At 40.9% G+C, this 23421-nt stretch overlaps 1 protein-coding gene across 1 annotated transcript in view; it reads left to right on the plus strand.

Annotated features, from left to right (window-relative positions):
* Positions 1-23421, plus strand: part of mpped1 (metallophosphoesterase domain containing 1) — an 81411-nt gene that overhangs the window by 5970 nt on the left and 52020 nt on the right. Inside the window, exons 2-3 of the mRNA XM_046379215.1 lie at positions 4400-4803; positions 9496-9677. Coding sequence (XP_046235171.1) covers positions 4625-4803; positions 9496-9677 — 361 coding nt within the window. The 5' untranslated portion in view covers positions 4400-4624. The remainder of the gene's footprint in view (positions 1-4399; positions 4804-9495; positions 9678-23421) is intronic.

The raw sequence follows: 23421 nt of genomic DNA on the forward strand, positions 1-23421 counted from the left end.
CAATTTATTATATTGCAAAATCTGTTATAAATAACGCAAGAAAATAATTATATTTATTTAAAAATATTAAGGTAAAATAAATTATGCGTGAGAAAATGAAATTTAATTTCATTTGTACAAGCTGAATTGTAGTAGGTATGTTAATAATCCCTGATATGCTGCTGAAGCACTTTGTTGTATTGTTTTGTTAAATAGATATGAAGAAAGTGATATAATGATGAAAATGTAAAGAAAATAATAATTGATGAATTTTTCTTAGGTTTGCTCTCATTTTATTTCACCTCAGTAGTTAACGTTGACTACACAGTACATAGCTTCTTCAGCAACTAAAGATGTATGCAGTGGGGGGTGGAATGGGGGTTGTTGTCTTTATTGTTAAAATACCATGGAAGATGAAAATCTATCTGACAGGACTCAGGCCAAAATGTTCAGACTTTTATTCACAATGTATTTAGTCATCTTCATGGACTTTCAAGACAAACATGCAAACGCAGTACAACACTGAGAGATCTGGTGGTAGTACATTCAACGCAGACTTTGCTCAGCGTGGACATCATTACCACAGCAAGGCCAACATGAACCTCGAGCAGGAACGATAAAGACCTGCTCCAACTGAGGAGAACACCACCCTCAGAGCCCAGCTTAAGAGGTGCCAGATCAAACGTGATCAATTTCAAAACATGTGGGAGGATGCAGAGTGGAGAGCTGACGAGTTCAAGATCCAGCTGGATGATCTTCAGAAAACCTACAAGGACTCTGCTGACTCTCAGAGAACCGTTAAAGAGCTTTCATGAGGAAGACATCCATAAGCTGAAATTGGAGCTGAGTGAGGCTCGCACTGAAAGAGCCAATGCAGACAAAGTTATTGCAAGTCTCAATCTAATGACGAGGCCAACAACAGAAGCTGCAGCAGAAAAACAGCAAACCAGTCTGAGGAGGATCCGACCACAAAGGCCTCCCTTACAGACGTGAGGGCAGAAGTGAAACCCGCCAATGAGAGAAACACCACTTCAAATTGCCAGCGTTGCAATCAACAACAGCACACTGAGTTGTGTGACAACAGGGCAAAATGGCTACAGAAACAGATCGAAAATGCTCAGAGCTACATACAGGTGCTGAAGGACAGAAACAGAGCGACACGAGAGACTCTCCATGGTAATATCAATTACTTGAGAGGCCAACTGCGTGTGAGTGAAGCCTTAAATGATAGGTACGAGTGGGAGGCCCTGGACTTTGAGGAAGAGCTTAAGAAGACCAAAGCCTCCTATGATGAACAGTTGTGGGAAAAACAGAATGAGAACTCCAAGAATGCGACTGCACTGAAAAGAACAGAGGAGGAGAAGGCATCCCTTCAGCAGACTCTGGAAGAGAAAGAACAGGAGTGGACTCAGAAAGAAACTATCATGGAATCCAGACTGGCAGACATCCAGTCCGATATCAAGATGACGTTGGACAAAGAGTCTAAAAAGAAAAAGAGATCCTGGCTTGTCAAGCTGTTCAGTCAATCAGAGACAGCATTAAGAAGGACTGCAGGAAGAAGGACTTGTCACATGACTTGAGTCTGCACATTAAGTCATTCAACCTTTCAAACAAACAACCAATCAACCAAGCAGCAAGCAACCAATCAATGGACCAAGCAACCAAGCAAACAGCACAGGGATCAGTGGTTAACTGTTGCCTCCAGGCAAAAAGGTTCTGGGATCAGTTCCTGGGGGCTTTCTGTTTGGAGGTTGCATGTTTTTGCCATGCATGCCTGGGTTTTCTCCAGTTTCCCCAGTCATTGCATGTTTTCCCTGTGCTGGTTTCTCCATCCATCATAAAAAAGGAAAGAAAGAAAAACCACCCAAGCAACCAATAATAATAATAAAAAAAAACATATACACTCCTAACTGAATCTGATGTCAATTCTGTAGAAAAGGTTGCATTTAGTGTGAATCAGAACAAATCAACAAAGATCATGTTGAAGATAAAACATGCAGTTAAGGCTGCTACCTATTTGATGTTTTTGTAGTAAACTGAAGCGCTGAAAACATAAAAGTGTTGAAAAGAAAGACTAATTTCAGCTTGAATAAGCTGCCCCTCATCCATCCAGGGGCTCCACTTTCCCCAGTTGTTGCATGTTTTTCTCGTGCTGGTTTCCTCATCCATCAAAAAAAAAAAAAAAAAAGAGAGAGAAAGAAAGAAAGAAAAACCAACCAAGCAACCAATAAAAAAAAGCCAAAGTACAATTTATTAAACTACCATTTATTTGTAAACATGATATGAAAATTTCCCTCATTTCTTGATTCTAGACCAGCTATGATATAATAGTTACAAGAAAGGGTTCCTCTGGTACGACTGTTAGGACTGTATGACAATAGAGCACAAAAAATAAAGACCTTAACATGTCCTTTTTATTCTGATTCTCTGAAGCGCCGTATACAACGGCACAAACCAAAACAAAGAGCACACTCTCTATTAAATCACAGTCTTTCTGTTAAAATGCTTCCCGTTAAATGTGTATATAATATATATATTTCATTTGATTTCATTCAAATCAAATGAAAAGAGTGTGAGAGTGAAAGCTGACTTACAGTGTGATGATCTGCATAACATCTGTTTTTCGTTTGGCTTCTTATTCAAGATGGAAATATGGTGTGGCTCTGTTAAATGAATAAGTGCACTGGTCTTTTTATACTTTTTTAAAATCAAGGTTTTAAACGTCTTGCCCTTTAATTTGCAGTTTTCCTCTGTATTTTCTCAGGCTCGGGTTGAATAATAGTTTTTCTCCTTTGTTTTTCTCAGTTACACCCCTAATAATCTTATAAGATAGATCTCATTTTATGATTATGATTTATCTTATTGCTTTGGTGTATTGTTGATTGAGGTCTTTGCTTTAAAAACACCATCTTTTAATGTAAGTATTAGCAATATATATAAAAACGCTTTTAGTGAGCAGCCTATTTAACATTGGCTGATTTATATAGCTTACAGCAACATAACATCCTTCAGTCTAGTGTGTGATGTAAACCTTCTTAGTTGTTCCTGTAACAATTGTAAATGTGCCGTGTCTGTTGCTACATGCTTTTAATTTATGGTGCACTGATGCGGTACACCGGATCAGTATTTCTGACAGTACTGATCCATTTAAGCCTGCTGAGCACCGAGCAGATATGTAATAATGTACTTTGAGGACAGTTCTTATAAACATCGGTGAAACCGCTTTTATTCAGCCACATAGGGTATTTTGAAATTTAAACACCACAATGTTGCCTTATTTATCAATATCTGTGAGTTGTCTTTACTTTGTCACTTTAACTGCATTCTCAATGCAATTCTCTTGTTGTTTTCTGTTCAGCTTTGTTCCTTTGTCGCAGTGAACTAAAGGCAGTACCTAAACATTAACTTAAATAGAGTTAAAAAGTGTTGCTTCATTATGTGTTTATGTTACACACAGCAGACTGACCCCAGTGAGTTCCATGAAATGAGGCTGACATATTTATCCCCAGAAGAAGAAAAAAAAAAATCACTGGTGTCTGATTGGTCCTCGGTGTTGGTCAGTATGTTGAGTTCAAATATCAGAATCAGGCCTATTGGGTTAAATGGATTTAAACACTGAAACACTGACTAACTGTTACAGCTAATTAATGAAGCAAATTGAAGATACTTCTACCTTACTTGCGTATTTTCTTTTCAAGACACTTTCTGTTTCTAGTTCACTACATCATAGAAACTGCGATGTGCTTTACTACATTTATCATTTCTTTTTCTTTTTTTTTTCTTTACAAATCAAGATTTTTGTACACATATCATATGAAAAGGTACAAGCACAGCCAAAATGATTAGTTCATCAATCAAGCGATGGAGAATAAATTGGCAACTGTTTTATTTGTCATGCGAGTCATTTTTCATGTAAAAACAAACAAAGAATTTTTAATGAAAGAAATAACCATAAGATCTGATAGGACAGTCAAAGGGGACTTTTCTTTACTGCACTGAGTACTTACTTACTCCTAATTATTCTTAAATACTTTTACTTGACTAACATTTTCAATGCAGGACCTTTGCTTGTAACAAAGTATTTTTGCAGTGTGGTTTTGTATTTTTACTTAAGTACAGGACCTGAGTACTTCCTACATCCTACACATACAATGTTGTAGCCCTTAATTGGTAATTACTTTAATTAGGAATACCAAATACTCTCTTGTTCCAGCTTCTTGTCTGGATGTGGATGCTTTTCTTTGTTTTCTGTTGTAGTAAATTGAATATCTTTATTTTTTGTTACCTAAGACAGCTAACATTAAAGAGAATTAAAGAATATAATTGTTATTTGAAGTTTTAACCACAAAAAAACAAACAAAAAATCCCATCTGTGCCACGCACTGTTCATGTCAGCCCTGCTCTGTTGTGTTCCTCACAGGTGCAAAGGAGGTGCAGAGAAAAAGAGGAGGACGGAGGAGGTGATGTTCTCTCCTCAGCTCACTGTAACTGTGAGCTCAGCGAGGGTTTGAGTCTGTCAGGACGCCTCTCGTCACCCCGCGACTATCAACCCTCTGTTCTAAAGCAAAAAAAAACAAGCAGCCACACTTCCTGCCCTGACACCTCACCATCCACCACCAGTTCCACTACTTCCATCCTCACTGTCATGGCCTTCACCCTGTCAGAGATCATGGCAGCAAGGCGGCAGCAGTCGCAGGCTCAGTCACACGCCCAGCGAGGCAGCAGGACGGCGGTGGAGGTGGACGAGTACAGCACCAACCCCACTCAGGCCTTTACCTTCTACAACATCAACCAGGGACGCTTCCAGCCGCCACACGTCCACATGTGAGTACACATAAGACAGAATATCCTAATCCTTGGCGATACTGCTGGTTGCCATTTTGGGTTTGGTCCCTGTAGAGACATGACAGTAACACATATGGCACCTGCACCGAAAGACACGTTTGCCAAAAAACTGTAATGTGAATTGGAATTCAACCCCGGTCTCCCATGTGAAAGCAATACGTCTGACCCCCTGATCACTCTTAATTATATACTTATGTATTTTACTTAAATAACATAATTATGACATCAACATGCTTATTTTAGCTGAAACCACAATCTTTTCCCTAACCTAACCTAGAAGTTTTTGCGCCTGAAACCATCACAGTGTTAACCAAGCTAGCTCACACTTTTATCACACTGTTAGCAGCAAACGTACCTCGAAAAGAGGCTGTGCACAGTATCGCGCCTGGCTGCCCACCAAATATTTGTTCCCGCAGGTAACTAACAGAGCCATAAATAAACGTGATACATCATGCCTATGAGTCTGCTTTAAAGGTGTTTGTTTGTTTGTGAGAGCCAAGCTAGTTGTTACCCACTGTTAGCTAGCCCTAACAACATCCTAATTCCAGCTAGCCGCGTACTTAAAATACAGACATGATGTTAGTCCTCTCATCTTTCTCTCAGAAAGAAAGAAAAAATAAGAGCATTTCTCAAAATGTTGAACTTTTCCTGTAGGGGAAGCACTGTAACTGATTGTACCAGAAATGTCGTGCTTTAGCCATGCTGTGTGCTATTGGGTTTTTTCTTTATGTTTTTTGGGGGTCCATGTGATCATGGTCTTAAATCATGTAAATAAATGTAATGAAAAAGTAAACATAAAAAGACTGCCACACCACAAGTTTAAGTCTCATTTCAGTGACTTTTTTACATTAAAAAAAAAGAAAAACTTTTTAAAATGTACATATTTGTCACTTTTGTCACTTTAAAATGCAGTCAGAGAAAGCTTTGTAACAGAGCGGCAGTTCTGTACTGGAGTTTTGGACTTGTCACTATAACAATGCCATTTTGACAAAGCATTACAATTTGGAACTTTTCATTTTACCAATTATACCATATAAATGTTTGAAAAAGCTTTAAGTATTTGGGAACACAAGATCAGAGCATGACACAGAATCCCTGACAGATGCAGGGTTGCACCTCTGTAACCATCACCAAACAAAATAGGAACTGGACTGCCAACACCAATACAAGAATAACAAAGCTGTTCAAGAATGCTCAGCTGAGACAGGATTATGTTAGAAGCAGACTTCTAATTTATGTATATTTTATTTTAATTTGCTGTGGCTGCTGTTTGCTGTTATTGCAAACTCAACATTTCCCCTGTGTTTACCTGCTGTTTTAATAAATTCAGCATTTCCACAGCACTAATTCCAGAGTCATTTTATATGTCTTCACTCTGCTGATTCGCGTTTCACAGAAATACTGTGCTCAGTTAATTAACTGCAACTGTGTCTACTTATCTGTTCTTCAAAATCAGCGTTAAGCTACTGTTGGTTGCACTCCCTGTAGATGTTTCACATTAAAAACTGACTTTGACAGATAAAGTATGCCCTTTCAGCCACTGGAAGTCTTTTAATGTAAGCATGGCCCTGAAAAGTTGGATAACATGAGCGTATGTATATGTGAATCAAGACAGTGTTCAGCAATATTGCTGGCATAGGATCCGCCACATAGCAAAGTGTTGATGGAAATTAACAGGAAGCATCCAAAGACAATGTCCTTTGACCTCTTTTACCAAAGAACATGGTTTCAGTTTTCAGGCAATTCTCCACAGTCACCAGGTGGCCAGTGTTGTCAACCATTTTCTCACAAGCAACTTATTAAACTTTTTTTATTTCCAAAAAGCAAATAGCAACAAATTTAGCAAGTTTATTCAGACCATCAAGGAATATAGGGCAAAAAATATATTATATAGTCATTCATTCCCATGCATGCTGCTCTTCAGCGACAGCACTGGGGTCTCTAACTCTGCTCTTGCACTTTGTGTCAATAGGTGTAGCACAGGGGTCGGCAACCCGCGGCTCTGGAGCCGCATGCGGCTCTTCAGCGCCTCCCTAGTGGCTCCCTGGAGCTTTTTCAAAAATGTATGAAAATGGAAAAAAATAGGGGGGGGTATATATTTTGTTTTAATATGGTTTCTGTAGGAGGACAAACATGACACAAACATTCTTAACGTTTTCCAATGCTGTAAAAATGTTTATAGTAAATATTAAATTTCAACATTTCTGTCAACGACGATGTGCGTCACAGCCTGCGACACACGTTTCAGCGCGGCGCGGTGGTGCCACGCAGGTGGCTGTTGTAAACAAACCGGCGGGTGTGTCATGGGCCATGGATCCCAAAGGGGAAAAGCGAAAGATAGCTGATGAGAACAGAGGATTCAAGGAAGAATGGACCGAATCATCTGCTTTCATTGCCGATTGCCTGCATGTTTGCTTTGTAATGAGAAGTTGTCAAATAACAAAAAGAGTAATTTGGAAAGACATTTCCAGGAAAGGCATGCTAAATTTGCAGCAGACCACCCAGTTGGGAGTGAGAGAGAAAAAGTGCGATTGCTTTACTTTTGGAGAAATTAGAGGAGCGCAAAGATAGATTTAAGAAGTGGATTGCATCTCCAAACTCCACTTCTGCTGCTAGTTTTGTTGCAACGTAATAACGCGTGGAAAACCGTTCACAGATGGTGAGTACATGAAGGATTCATTCATCAAATTGGTCATTTTGGTAAGCTAATATAGCTAATATACACTTACAGCCTGTGTTCCCTTCATATAAGGCTTTTAATTTTTTGCGGCTCCAGACAGATTTGTTTTTTGGTTTTTTTTGTTCAATATGGCTCTTTGAACATTTTGGGTTGCCGACCCCTGGTGTAGCATGTTTGGCAGGCAGGAGTTTGGTTTTAGTGAGTTTCTGTGGTTAGGTTGATGCTCTCGATCTGAAATTATGTTAAGCCAATAACCTTTATAAATACTATATATAGTTCATGTGAGCTCCTCTTTCTCTCCAGATGCCTGGATTGGGATGTTCATATAGCTTGTAAATATTTAAATAGTTGCTTTGACCTTTTCACTCCCCTTGCAGATTTCTTCTCTCTTTTTTTTTTTTTTTTCTTTTACATTAAACATGGTTTACAATGTCCAGGCAAAGCTAATCAGAATGCTAACAGGAGACAAAGCTAACTAGCATGCTGCCTGAGCCACCAAATAAACCAGCTCTTCTTACCATCCAACAAAGCCCAAGCCAAGGCTACTATGTCTAACCCCACTGCAACATACCAACAAACCCAAGAAAAAGGTTTTACATTTCATATCCTGTTAAATTTGTTCAATTTAAATTTCTACATCCAGTATGAAATATAAAGGCTGGATTCCCTCTAGTATTATGCCTCACATGGTTTGGGCCTGCTCAAGATCCGTTCAGCCACAAGAAGGCTTCTAATATGAAACATCTGTCCAAGAGAAGCTTCACATCAAACAAAAGAATTGCAAAGTAAAAGCAAGTGGAGTTAATAAGTGAACGGTATTTCTGTCAGGCAGCAGAGTGGCAAGTATGACATCTGCTATACCGACGGAGTTACATTATGTACACACTGACAGCAGAGAGGACAGAAGCAGCACGGTAGTAAGTGACACCAAAACACAGCAGAGAGTCAGCATATGCTGGTAGAAACACTTAACCGCCAGTGTGACAGATAGCCTTCCGGGATTTACTTTTTAATTTCGGAAGCTGCTGGTGCAGAATCAGAGTGGGCCGATAACTCATTTTTCTCGCTCAGTCCCAGACATTCCTGGCCCAATTTAACCCCTGTATAATACATGTAAGTTGTCCTCCTTCAGTGGTTTTTACTTTCTTTAACTTACTTACTTTTTACTTTTATTTCCTTTATTTTTACCTTTATTAACAACTTCTAGCTCACAACTTGTTGACTTTCATTGTCTTCCAAAATTCGAGCTTTCGAATTTTCGAGTTTTAAGCTTTAAATTTTAACTTTAGTTAGGTATCTTTTTTTATATAACCATAAAAACTGTCTTTTAAACACAGTTATAGTGATGCAAAGAAGAAGAATTTCTCTGTGGGGCTCTATAAAGCATCACATTACATTTCTAATAGTGGAATTTTTTATGAACTTTCATTACTTTGTGACTCACACTTCTTACCGGGTGTCCCATATGCATATATATCTCCTTTCCCACTTCCCCTCGTCTCTTTTTCTCTCTCTTGTGGCTGGGTGAAGAGGAGGAGGAGGCAGTGCTGGGTGTTATCATACCTGGAGGAGAGCTCACTAAAGTGGGCCACGGTTATTCACCAACTCCCCTCTACCCCCTTGAGACCTCATGGATCCGCACTCTCGCATGGAAATCCCACAGGACTCTGCTCTTTTTCTATATCTGCGCTTTATTCTTTTTCTATCTCTACACATTTCTCTTTCTGTCTCTCTCAGCGTTGTGCTTTTATTGTGGCCTCTCGCTCTTGCTGTGTCTCTTGTTTCCTCCTCTGCCTCAGTCTGTGGGGATGATTTTCTGCTGGATACTAATGCAAACTCCTTTCATTGTCAGCCTCTTACCACAGAGACTTTGCATACAGCGCTGCGTCTCTTTCTTCTGTGTTGTTTAAGAGCACCAACAGCTGCAGTGACCCCTTTTCCCTCCGTCTTTCCCTCAACTTTCCTTAACTTTCTCGTCTTCTGTTCTTCAGGGTGGACCCGATGCCCCATGACACCCCCAAGCCCCCAGGCTACACCCGTTTTGTGTGCATCTCGGACACTCACTCCCGCACTGACTCCATCCAGATGCCGTATGGAGACGTGTTCATCCACGCCGGAGACTTCACTGAGCTGGGACTGCCATCTGAGGTCAAGAAGTTCAACGACTGGCTAGGTCAGCATCTCTGAAAGTTGTGGCTCTGGATCCAAAGTGGTTCAGGGGCCTGTTTTCTATAACTGGGTCCCTATGTGACCATCTATTAATAAGGCAGGGGTCAGTGCCAGGCTAAATATAGTCACTGTTGGTGCTTTGCTGAAAGTTTTCAAGCAAACTTTGAATAGGGAAGGATGCTTACAAAATCTCAGGGCTACATTAAGCTTACATTTATTATTTTATTTTCACAGTAATTTAAAGGACCATACTAGAGATTTTACACATTTTATAACATTGTACATTTTACAATTGATTTCCTTGCTCACTGAATAGAAATTCTACCTTTCGGCGAGTTCAAGGACGCTCTGAGATTTGAACTGACGTCTGCACCGCGTTTTCAAAATATAACAAGAAGCAAGAATCTACAGTCTGTGTATTGTTTGTCTTCTGTGTTCAATTTTCTGACAACAGAGCTCATGAATGCAGCGCTTTGTGGCTGCTGATTCTCAAGTCCTTGAGGAGTTCCTTGAACACACCACAAAGGAGAATTATTGAAATGTTTTCTGCTCATAACTGCACTTCCACGCAATGATAACTTTGACAAAAGACTACAGTTGACTTGATGTTCATTGTGATGGACAAGTAGTACTGACATGCATTGAATTGAAACCAAAAGCTGACTGGAAAGAATGAAAAAACTCAAACATAAAAACTCTTGACCTCAGAAATGTTAAGACAGCCGATATGTGTTTAGTGTTAAACATGCAACCTCACAGTATGGTCCTTTGAGTGTGATGTGGTGCGGTGTGAGTCTGGTTTGTGTTACACTGTGCTCAGCTCTGATAGAAGCTGCAGGGACGTCCCTCTTCATATCTGCGTAGTATTACAGTGACAGCAGAAACAAACCACTGAAACAAACCGGGCAAGGAAATTTCATTTTTCACATTGTCAAATCCCACAGGACCAACTAGGTGATCCTCATACAGTCTGGAATCGTTAGATTAAATTATTAAAACTTAAAAGTTTTCATATCAAACACCATTTCAACCACCATATTTTCACACCATTTATATAAGGACTTTTCAACAACATTTACATTTTGAGTTGAGGTCAGCATCTTGTGTTCAGGCGCACATGTGTGGAACATGTTTTTTGTCAGAGCTGGGAAGATTACTTCTTTTACAGTGTGATAGATCACAGATGACTGGTTACCTTGTCAAAAATGTGATAATGTAACTATTTTAATTACTTCATCGAAGCAAATGTTGCTTATTAGATTTGATTAATTTGGTTGCTCAAATCTTATTGCTAAATTATGCCTCGAACACACATAAAGACGAAAGGCAGTGGAAAATCAAACTATCAAAAATCACGTGCTCAAAATTTGAATCTATGCTTCCCAACGAATGGAGCCAGTCAAGTTGTAGAGACGGTTCCTTGTAAGCCATCCTACTCTTCAAATTTGTTCCCAATACTTTTGCTGATGCATACTGAACAGAATATATATTATATTCGACATTTAAGCTTTTTACAGAAAATAAAATATTCCGATTCACTAGTCAGTCCCCACCTCTGCTGATTACGGTATGCATAGAAGTACATTTGTTGTTTGCACACCAAGTATGCATCTGTCAACGTCCGAAGTTTTACTGTGAGGGCATGAATGCGTGTTATTCACATTGTTTACACATGTGAAAGGATTTCAAAGGAAACGATGCATTTATATACTGAAAGTGTAGACAAAAAAACTGGTGTGACTGAGTCTGCTGTGTCGTCAGGATATGTCATTTCAAGCAAGTTTTAAGCTAGATGTCATTGTAACAAGTATCCACATCCGTGAAAACTTGGAAAACCTCATAAATCGATGAAGACAGAGAGATGCAGAAAAAAAACAGTACAGGGATGAGAAGGGAATTCTGCAGTGCATATGAGCTTTTTTCCATTTGTCAAGCAGGAGTGTAAGAGCTTTACTAAGCTCAGTCTTGTCTTCTTTGACTTTTTGCAACACCAGCCTCCACTGGAAACATCTTATCTCCACAATGAGTTGGGAGCAAGTGTAAGTCTTATCATTGCTACACGATATCTGTTGGAAACCAGAATGAAGTGACCTCGTACGAAGCCATGCGACGGAAAAAACTGTTTTAATCGGAGAATCTACAACAGTTGGAGCGAGCAGAGCAGCCTTGCTATCATTGCCATCATCATCATTGTCATTGGCGTCATCAACACCGGCACAAGCCTCCCCAGGAATGGCAGAATCCTGTTAGCGGGTGCCCAGGCCTTTGTGTGTTCTTCTCTTTTTCTGGGGGGGTGGGGGAGATAAGGGGAGAACTTGTTGTCCTTCTCCTCCTCACACACACACACACACACACACACACACGCACACAAGAGCTGCAGGGAGCGTGAGCTGCAAATCCTCTAGCCCGCACTCCAGCGGCGAGAGAGGCAACGGGAGAGACGGGAAAGAAAAGATAAACCGAGCCAATCGCGCCTGCTGCTGCCTCTGAAGTCACTCTCTCCTTTCTCCATCCCTTCCTCCCCTCCTCTGCCATTATTTCCCTCTCCTCTGCAACTCTGCCATCCCTTCCTCTTCCTCTCGTATAAATATTTATAATCTGGCTATTCCTGTTCTTTCTCTTCCTTTCATTCCCTCATGCTCCTCGTCTCTGTCACACTCACACACACACATGCACACACACCATGTCATTCTGTAGATGAATGTAACTCCTGCTGTTTAGTGTGTGCAGAGCAGATTTACAGGGAGATCAGGTTTAATGTATTCATTTCGGAGGAGTCGGTACAAACTAAGCCTCGGTCAGGTTATCTCCTCCCAAACTTTCTGCTTTTATACCTTTCCTCAGGTGGAGCTGCAGTTATTTCTTTATCATCCATTTGTACTCATATTTTGTTTAGCATAATTATCAGTTTTTGTTTTCCTTTTGTCTGTTTTCTCTTCCTTCTATGTTCTTTCAAACTAATTTTTTTGGCCCATCACCTCTTTCTTTCAGGGCTGATTTGCCCTTTTCTTTCCTTCTTCTCTTTTTTCCACATTCTCCAAACCTCCTTCCAATTTCAGCCCTTTCTCTTGCCTCCTCTCGCTTGGTGGCAGCTCTCTGAGATTCTCTTATTTTTAGCAGGAAGTCAGTCGGCTCTCGGAGTCCGCTGGCAGCCACTCAAGGCTTTGTCGGGGATGGCGAACGCTGCAGGAGAGGGTGGAGAGGGGAGGAGAAGAGAGGAAGAGAGGGAAGGACTTGGGAGGTGAAATTCATGCGACGAGAAAGAAAGGAGACGAGAGGAATTGGAAAATGAGGAGATGGCAAAGAGGAGAAGAGGTGGAGGTTTATAAAGACCAGAAAGGGGGGCAGTCCATGCTTTTGTCCAAAGGAAGGTTGGCTTACCTGGGTAAAATCATCACTCATAGCCCTTGAGACTGATGCCAAACTTCTGGCCTCTGTTGTCATGGTGATCCGTGCAGGTTCAGCTGTCAGTCACTGTATGAGGACCATGTGTGTGCATGAGAGAGTGTGTGTGTGTTCCTACACAAGTTTTTTGCTGCATTGTGGTCCCTTTGCACTTCTTGAATTTCAATGTAAAAGACTTTTGTGTTTAGACAAAACAAGACAATCTTGTCCTTAACTTTACTCGACATAAATTTTTTACTAATGTGTTATTGAAATGAGTAGTCAATTTATCAATTAGTAAATTTCTGTCAGTGATTTTGACAAAGAATTAATTCTCAAATTCTCCACAGATATGAGGGTTTCAGTGCAGTGTTTGTGGATAAAATACATTTTGGTTTTGACAAAGGTTCTATGATGGCTTGTTTTAGTGTCTTCTGAAGCTTTATAGAATCTTGTAAATCATCAAGACATTCAATGATAATTGAAATTATTGTCAGAAGGCCGAAATCAGACCCATTTCCTACTTAGACCTGGTTCCATATCCTCTGTTTCCTAAGAATCATATAACTCAGACTCATCATATTCCTCGTCTGATGTAGTGTAAACAGTGCGTAAACAGTCTGTGAGGAAGGAAAACGTGGTCTGGCTCTGTGTACTTGTTGGATGCAGTTCTATTTCCACCATTTGGTGTTAGATAACATGTAGATGTTTTTATCTCTCTCATTTAATCTAATATTACCTGAGTTTTAGCACAACTATATGTGGCAAAACAGCTAAACAAAGTGCATAAAGAGAATCTGCATCCTTCTTGGGTTACAAGACGTATAATTTGATTCAACTTTATTGTAAAATTATGCTTATGTATGATCTTGTTATATATAATGCAGTCACGCAGCAGCATTTCGGAAAAGACAAAAACGCTGCATCAGAGCAAAATCATATAGAATTTGATTAGACTGATGGTTAGTTTAGGATTATGACTTGGAAAAGGCCTTGTTTTCAGTTTGAACATGTCCTCTCCAGTAATTGAAATTGAATGCAAATGCTGAGTTTGGATGTTATACCTGGATTTCAAATGTAGTGATGGAGTGTTGCTGCAACTGAAGTAAATGTTACCTTCTACTTTAGGGACACGGTATACAGGAAATTGCCACTACAACACTATAGCCCAGCTATTATAATAATAATAACGATCAATACGATGATAAGCTGATTTTTCATATAAATTATTTACAAAGGTTTATTTAGTGTTGATAACTTTTTAAGTCTAGCTCACAATCATTTCAAACATGTTTTTACTTACACTTACATCACACACAATAGTTACACTCACATTTAATGGGCTGGCCCCAGGTAGGCTCGTATCAAAGCTGTGTTTCACAAGCATAAGAGCGAACCGGAGCCTCACGTTTTCTGCATTTTGCATCCTAGGCTTTGTAATCCCACAGACTCTCAGCATCCACTGGTCTGTTTAATCACAACCCATACTTCAAACTAGAGCTGTAATTGGGCCTTAAAAATTAGACCCGACATGGCCCGACAGAATTCGAACCCGAATTAACCCATTTTTTCAAGGCCCAATCCCGCAACAGCCCGACATTATTCAAATGTGCGCACCCACACAGCTCTTTTGCCTTTTGTCAAGAAGGAGTCGTTCATACATTTTTACCGTCATTTATTCACTTCATATCGCAAGCTATATGGCGCTTGAAGGTTGGAACAGAAAAAAACAAATACTCAGCTAACATCCTCATCTCAGTCAGCCCTCTAAATTGTGAACACTTGTAAATAAAATGAGTCTGTCTTAACAAATTAAATCAAAATGAATTCTAAACTAAGATAGGTATTTGGCAATAACGAAATCAAATGAAAAGTTACATAATTACATTTTGCATTTCACAGCCCACTGGCTCATTAGTCTCATTATGCACATGGTCAAAACTTTTCCACATCTCAGACTTTGCGCTCTTTGTCAGTGCAACCAAGATGTAATTCCCAGATGACAGCCTTCGATTCACCTCCTCAGCATCCAGCTCCGCATCTTTCTCGCGTTAAGCGAAACGCAACACCCGATCACTCATTTACCCGAGCCTGCTTATAATTATAGAAACTAAGCCCGAACCACACCTGCCCCATCGGGTCCCATCGGGTCCTGTCGGCTCCCATCAGGTCCCATCAGGCTCGGGCAAAGATCTTCATTTCAGACATTTCCAACATGCAGTGAAACACACAGGAGCAGTGGGCTGCCGTGTCAGACGCCCCGGGATTAACTGGGGGGCTTTAAGTGCCTTGCTCAAGGGCATATCAGTCAGCTAACGGAAGGGAGCATTGATTAATCGCTCCACCACACCCAATTTTTTTCCTGCCAGTCCGGTGTGGAATCCAGCCGGCAACCCTCTGGTCACAAGCTGCATTTCAAACCTCTAGGCCACAGCTTCCCCCCACAATAATAGACATAATCTACACAGTTTTATACTACTATTACATCTATTACTTGCTTGGTTTCAGAGAAAGCCGAGTAAAGTACACACAATTTCTGAATAACCAAAGTATCAATATGCATATGCATCAGTGTTGCTGGAAAAATTGATCAGAAATACTCATGTTCAAAAGAAATCTGTACGCTGCACGGGAAGTTGGAGAAGCTGCTTTGCTGCTTTGCATTTTGAAATAAATACTTTCACGCTTTAAAATGAGCAGACAAGAACCAGGACATAAAGTCACTTCAGTGTCATGACAATGCTGTCGTCATGCCAACACGACGCTGATGTGACAGGCAGTCTCGACACAGGGTTAAGCTGTGTCAGCCAACACGGTGAACACCCACTCAGCTTTAGTTTCAAGAGTTTGCAAAGTGTGATGTTATCTTGTAGGAATAGTGGCCTCCTAGAACATCTTAAAGTTGCAAACTGTTGTGCGTAGTGTGTAGTTAAAGAGCTAAAACTGATATGGTCATCTAATGAAAATTAATCATAAATCAACATTTTAAAATAAAATCCCTACTTTACCTAATTTTTTATTTACTGCCAGTGTCTGTGCATGTGTGTGTATGTGAGAGAGAAACGCAGATTTTCTGATGAGCGCATTGTGCAGCCTGAAGAGCAGTCAGGGCTACAAAGGACTGTAAGCGGGTCTGAAAAACCGGCATTCGTGCGGAGTGTGAGAGAGTGCTGGGTTGTCGGGGATGAAGTCTGATTACGCAGGACAGGTGAGGGGAGAGACAGAGGAGAGAGATTCAGAAACAGGAAGGGAACAGGGAAAAAAAAGGGTTACAGAGGGCGAGAGGCAGACCTCGAGCTCATGAGCAGCAGCACTTCAGTCCAATTGTCTCCAATAATGGCCTCTTTGATCAGGCTTTCAGCACACACTTGCGGCTGTGAGCACACACACTGTATCAAGCATCCATGTGGATTTCGTAAACTGAGCCCACGCTTCTCTGAGTGTTTGCATGTTTGTTTGTGTGCGCTGCCCGCGCTGTAGTTTTGAGTGGCGTCTTTATTCATGCCATGTGATAGCGTGAGCTGGCAGAGTGGGAATATACTGCAGTGAGTGTTGTGTTTAAATATGGATCTCATTGTGCTTCGGAGTCGACTTAGGGTCAAGAGAGGAGCAGCTTTAATTCTTAAAGGCTTTGTTCTCTTGCTCATTCCTTCTGTCTGTTTTACCTTCTGTCTGACTTCAGTTTGTTGGCTGCTTTACTGCCAGGCCATAAACGGGTAAAAATAGTAAAGATACAATACAGGACAACAACCACCTGGCTATTTGCACTATTTTTCTGTCTTTCCCCCTTTATGTAAGAGAACATTTTCCATCCACAGAATGTATGAAATATTAAAGGGATATTCAGGGCATTTCCTCACTTTCATAAACTCATACTCATGAGGTGAATTGAGATAGGTAAAAAAAAATCAGCTCTTACCTTTTTCCTGAAGCAAAGAGTTCTTAAATTAATACTCCAAAGCCTGATTAAATATCCCCCACCTGTGGGCTTGAATGTTCAGCTTGCTCCTCTGTGGAGCTGTAGCTGTACTGAGCTAGAACTCATGGCAGTTACAACGGTTTCCAATGGAGACCAAATTTGCAGCGAAAAAATATGTCAAAATTTGTTAAAATGTTCACACACACTCAGAGCACTCCTGCAGCAAAATCCATCCGTCTGCTGCTTATCTGTATGTTCCTAACAATCATTGCTTCACCAATAAATGGTGGTACTTGTGAACATCTGTGATGAATCCAAACCAACTTCTGTTTCCAGAAGAGTGTAAATCTTTTCAGAGACACGTCTAAAGAAGGAGGGGGGGGGGGGGGGGGGGTATGTGCCTGTTGAGGAATGAATATCACTAGCTGATTTTAGCTCATCATAGATGTATTGGTGTCATTGTGCATGTGGATCGATAAGTCACAGCACTTAAAGTTCATAAGAATATATTTACCAGAAAAAACTATGTTTTTCCAACCATAACCAAAGTGCTTTTGTTGCCTACACCTATAATGGCAGAGCAGAGTCTGGACTCTGAGAGGGAAACTCAGATGCTGGTCATATTGTTATACTGCTGTGTTCTAGGTCACAAGTTGTGTAAAGTTGGGATGTGACAAGTGATTATCTTTTCACGACCTACCAATTAATCAGCAACTGAAAAGACAATGTAGAGTGAAAGAGAGGGACATATTTCAAGATGAAACAATGTGTTTGATAACCCAGTAGCTACTCTGCATTCAACCAATTCCTAGATAACATGATGACTTTATAGTATTACACGATATAATAGGAAAAGCATAAATTAAAGCTGAAATATCACCTCAGATCTTAGATATATTTATTTAACGTATGAGATGTAGAATATTTTGGTTGCTGTTGGCTGCTTGTTTGTGTGAATACAGTTGAAAGCTTCATCTTTCCCTGTGTGCCTCTGCTCAGCCTGCTTGCCTGTGTGGAGCTCACACAGACACGCGGAGTCCCAACTTCTATAAATTATTGGCTGGGGATTACACAGAGCTGCACAAAGGCTGACAAGGCTCATGCCCAGAAATGTCCCAACACAGCAAAGACTTGTGAAAATAACTAAATACAGGCTATACTATACAATTCTAGCGGGTCATATGATGATTGAGCAAAATTGCTTTACTTTACTAACTGAAATTTTGTTTGCTTGTTTCTCTAATAAAAATCAATCACAGGCCACTCTTTCTCTCTCTCTATCTCTGGGTTTGAAGGTCCACAGCCTTTAGTATCTCTGCTACAAGTCTTTATTTAGCGCCTGCTCTACTCTGTTCCCCTTTGCTGCTTAATAATAGATGAGGGACGACCATGATGTGTAGGCCGTGTAGGCACTTTACATGCAAGTGTGTATTTTTTCTGTACCCTGGAGAGGGAGAGTATGTTATCTGCTCTGCACTTGCCTCTGCAGCCATGTGTGAATGTATGTGTGATTTCGGCCTCTCCATCCCCATCATCTGTCAGGTGCTGTACCCCCCCCCAACTCCACTTTGGACCTCCTTTTCACTTTCTCAACTTCCCTCGGTCTCCTCCCAGCTTGCTTCCTTTAGCTTGGTAGCGGCGAGGGCATTAAACTTTCATGACTGCTGTCTTTTTCTGGCACGCTCATCTTCTCTCCTCCTTCTTCTCCTTTCTCCCTTCCTTCCATCCTCCTTCCCTGTTCCCTTTTGTCCTTGCCACTTTATTCATTCCGTCCTCTCCCCTCTTCTCTTGTTGCCCGTTCTTCCCTTAAGCCTAATTTTCCTTCATTCTCATTCTCTCCCTCTCTCCACTTTCCATTTTTTTTCTTCACCCTCCTCTCTTATGTTTACACAGCAGTAAGTGCTGCTGGAGGAGAGCATAACGAGGAAGTTTGACACTCCTTTATGGTTTTTAACATTGGGAAACTCGACAGAATTTCAAGTGACTGTAAATTTTAGCAAACCATTTCCCATCTGTCCGTCACTGCTTTTGCACACTTAAAAGACTGCATTCCTTTGTGCGTGTGTGCATAAGGGAGAGAAGAAGATGCAACAAGACGTGAGAATGGTCTTAGGAAACATCTACACGTTTTCTTTCAAAAAGTTCTTTTTTCCTTCTAAGTTTGGAGAACATTTGGAAGAGAGTGGAGCCTGTGGATATCGCTGTCGATTTCCTCTCGGTCTCTCTCCCACTCTCTTTCTCTATCTCACATTTACTTTGTGGGTCGGTGTCAGTGCATGCAATTTGCCGTATATAAACTGCTGCTGAATCAGCATTAGCCATCTCTTTAGAAACAGCTTTGAAAAAAGCAAACACACATACACCAAGCGGTGACGTGAAGAGCAAAGGTGAGTCAGGTGTGAATCAGTCAGTCTGTGTACGGATGAAGGCATCAAACATTTTGCTGCCCTGATGTTTATCCACCTGCTCTGCAAGCGAGTCCGCAGAGGCTCAAAGAACATTTTGGTCTCCTGCTCATAATCTAATATTGAATATCTAAAGCGGGAGCAACAGAGCAACAGCAGTACAGGAAATATTTACTCGAGTATGAGTATATTCTACATCCTGTTGAATAACAGTACCTAAGATGTGAACACAAACTACATTCAAAAAAATTTAAATTTCTTTATGAAACTTAACCAAATGTAATGTCCTGCCACGGTTGTGAATGGGACCGAATAATATGCAAAAATCATGTTGTAACACATCTTACCTTTATCAAAAAAATATAGCTCCTGTGATTTGGATATTGTACTTGGCTATATTGCAATTTTGATAATATTCTGATTAACTGTTAACAAAAACCAAGATTCTGTCAAGTTACTCCTTACTGTTACTCACATTTAGATCATATATATCGTATACACCAAGTAACCATGGGCCACTGTCACCATGGGCCACTAATGCTTCGCTCATTTTAGATCATTTGGCCATATACTGGACATTTTATATATTTCTCATGTCTCACTTTAACATGAAATAATGTGACTGGAGGTCATGGCTTCTGGAAGCTCTTGCATGTATATTATATATTGCTGGATAGGCCACTTTTAAAAACATGGGGGCATATACTTTAGGTTATACCCATTTTTGCAGGCACCACTTCACCAATGGATTACCATAACACTTTTGATGCAGCCAGCTGTGGTTTCAGCTCATTTCATGACAAACCCATAGCAGAAACTTGCATTTAATTAAAACCGGTGATCCATCACAGCAAACACTTGATGGCCAGCCACATTTTTGTCAAAATTACTTTTTGTCAAAACTCTTCATTGTTAGTGTGTTCAAGAACACTCTTAGAGTTTCTGATGAAGATCCCAACTTGTGACTTCATGTCAGAGGATACACATGGGTGCCTACACCCTCTACGGGTCTGCAGCAGTTGGTTTCAGAACAGATCCAACTGCGATAAAAGGTATATTCAGCAGAATACAGCAGTTTAGTTTAACATCAACTAAATGTGGCGTCAGTAGAACGCACGTTTAGTAACAGACATGGGACAGATGGCGAGTGGCCAATCATTTAATTCATCAGCATCCATCAGAAGCCCACGTCGCTCGTTCTGAAAGTTGCAGCTTAATCTTCAACCACTTTATCCTGGAGGCGACGTCTTCACACTGAACATGGAAGTGGAGCAGACAGGATGAAAGAGACAGAGATGGAGTGTAGGAGGGAGAAAGAGAAGAGAGACCACCTACGAGGCTGCTTGATGATGTGCTGTATCTGTCTTTGTCACTGCTTCTGTGTTTGTGTGTGTATCTTTATGCATGTATATGTGTGTGTGTAATGAATTATGTTCAGCGAGGACATTGTGAAGTGTTAGGAGGTGCTGCTGTACTCAGATAAAATGTGTGTTTTGGATGCGTTGCTCAGTAGGTGGTGTTTGTGTATGCCGTCTCATAATTGCTGGCTGTCTTTGTTTTGCGTCTGATTGTGTGTGTGTGTGTGTGTGTGTGTACATGTTCGTGTGCGCATGTGTCTGTATGATGAGACGCAGCAGTGTGTGGGTGGTGAGTTAAATGAAACGAGTGAGTATTAAGTTTAAGCTGAGGTGAGAAGGCGGAAGCCTTGCTGCTACTGTTTCTCCATCATCCATCTCTACCTTGTTGCATGTTTCCCCCTTACTCACCTCTCCTATTCTCTCTTTCATGTGACATGTTACTTTCTTCTCTCGTATCCAGTCTTCCCTCTCTGTCTCTGACACACACACACACACACACACACACACACACACACAAAAATTGTAAAGGAATTACGACTGATCCGAGCTGAGTCTTTAGCTTGTCTGTCTTTGAACGTCAGCGCTGTTGCTTTTGAAGCTTCCCTTTGAATTACTGCATTTCTGTTTGAGCTTGCACAGATAAAGGCCGACTGTTCGTCTATAATCTCGTAATGTTCTATATGTAAAGAAGACATGCATAAGCTGTGGGGTGTACACAAATGCACACATGCATATGGGCTTGCAACAAACCCAAACACAGAGTTTGAATTAAAATAATAATTATCACAACTCAGGCCATCCTTCAGTTGCCACAACAAAGAGCAACATGGCGAGAACCAGAAGCAGTTAGACAGTCAGACAGGTTGTAAGTGAGCCAACAGTTTATCCAATTGTCACAAACCACAAGTGTGTCTGAGATGTAGTAAAAATCTCCTATTGTACAGGAAAAATGTGTCAAAGTCGGACAAAGAAGCCTGTAAACTGTGGAGGGTGTTTAAAAAGGCAGTATGGCTAATGTTATACCTTTGGCAGTACGCATTTTGCCTCTAATACTTAGACTACTGGTTATCGCTCGCTATGCTCGCTTCCTAATGGCTGGATGCATTCTTAACACAGATGTGGAGAAGAGCCACGCACATGGTGGTTTTAGAGCACTAAGCTAATGTAAGAGATTGTGTGTAGCCAAAAGGAAGAGTTAAAAGAGGAATTTGACATTTTGATCAGAAATTGTGTTCTGGTCGAGTGTAAGACAAGAAGATTGATAGCCCTCATGTCTGTGCCTTAAGTAAGTAGAGCCAGGTGATGATTAGCACACTTTAGCATAAAATACTTCAGTTCAGTGTTTCTTCCGTCTTCAGGTCTTTATGCTGAAAATTTGGCCTGAATTACCACGTTCTGAAGTCAGCTCAATAATGAACAAAATGCGGCGATTCGTTTACTGGTAAAAACAAAAAAAAAAAGGCTCATGCACAACGAAAAATGAGCTGTAATAAACTGAACTTTTCCTTTAATGTAATTTTAGCAGAAAGTTTTGGCTTCTGCTTCTTGTACACACACACACACACACATTCACTCTTGCTGATACACACTCTGGTATTAATTTAAGCACTTTCGGTTGGCAGGAAATATTTGGCCCTTGTTTTCTGCAACTGCATACACACTCATAGACATTGTAGACGCACACACGCTCAGTACTAAGTTATTTGGCAGGACGCATTGGCTACTAGTTTTTGGTATCAATGCGCGCACATACACAAACACTTAGGAATTAACTTTGCCTTGGCAGGCAGGGCTTTTCTGCCTTTTTTGTTTCTGCGTGCACGCAGACACACATGTGAGAGTGCACACACACACACACATGCACATACAATGGGCAGTAATCCCCCTGTACATGCCAGAGCTTTGGGCAGAACATGGATTTTCCTCTTCAAAGAGCAGACCACCCAACGCAGCGTCAGAACAATGGTGGCTGAACTCCGGAAGACTCCCTGTGGAGGGGGTGGGAGTCCACACATACAGATACTGTAGTCAGTGTTACGTATGGACCCACAAACAATAATATGCATTCATATGTCAAGATAGACAAAGATTATTCTTGTGCTCGGACCCCCAGGATCATGAACGTACCTGCAGGCTGTTTGTGGCATGTTTACAGACCCCTTTGTGGAGCTCATGGGAGGACAGAGATTTTTGTGGTGACAGACAGACACACAAGCAGACAGCAGATCTGGGATATGCTTGACTGGAAGAGGGGGCAGGCGCTTGACAAAAGAGCAAAGACAGAACCAGAGAGGAATAAAGGGATGAAGGGACAGAAGGAAAGACTGAAGTCCAGCTGTTTCCACTCCCGAACTCAGCTTCGCTTTCAGCCTGCGCTGTCCTGTGTTTTCCTTGAATCTTTGCGCTTTCTCGTGCTCACTTGCTGACTTTGTTTTCTTCTTCTTTTGTTATTTATTTATTTATTTATTTTTTGCATGCAGCAGAAGACGTGGCCATCCGCCCTGCACCGCTGCTGATTCACTCACAGACAAATTATTTGTTGCTTAAAAGCAGCCTTTTGAATTCAAAGACAAAAGATGGCGAGATGACAAAGAGTGGCCCGCGTGTTGTGGGGGAATGTCGCCCCCAAATGTTTAGATGCCCCCCACCCCCACCCCCACTCACTCACACACTTCCACCCAC

Source organism: Scatophagus argus, chromosome 22 (assembly GCF_020382885.2).
Source record: "Scatophagus argus isolate fScaArg1 chromosome 22, fScaArg1.pri, whole genome shotgun sequence".
Classification (NCBI taxonomy): Eukaryota; Metazoa; Chordata; class Actinopteri; family Scatophagidae; genus Scatophagus; species Scatophagus argus.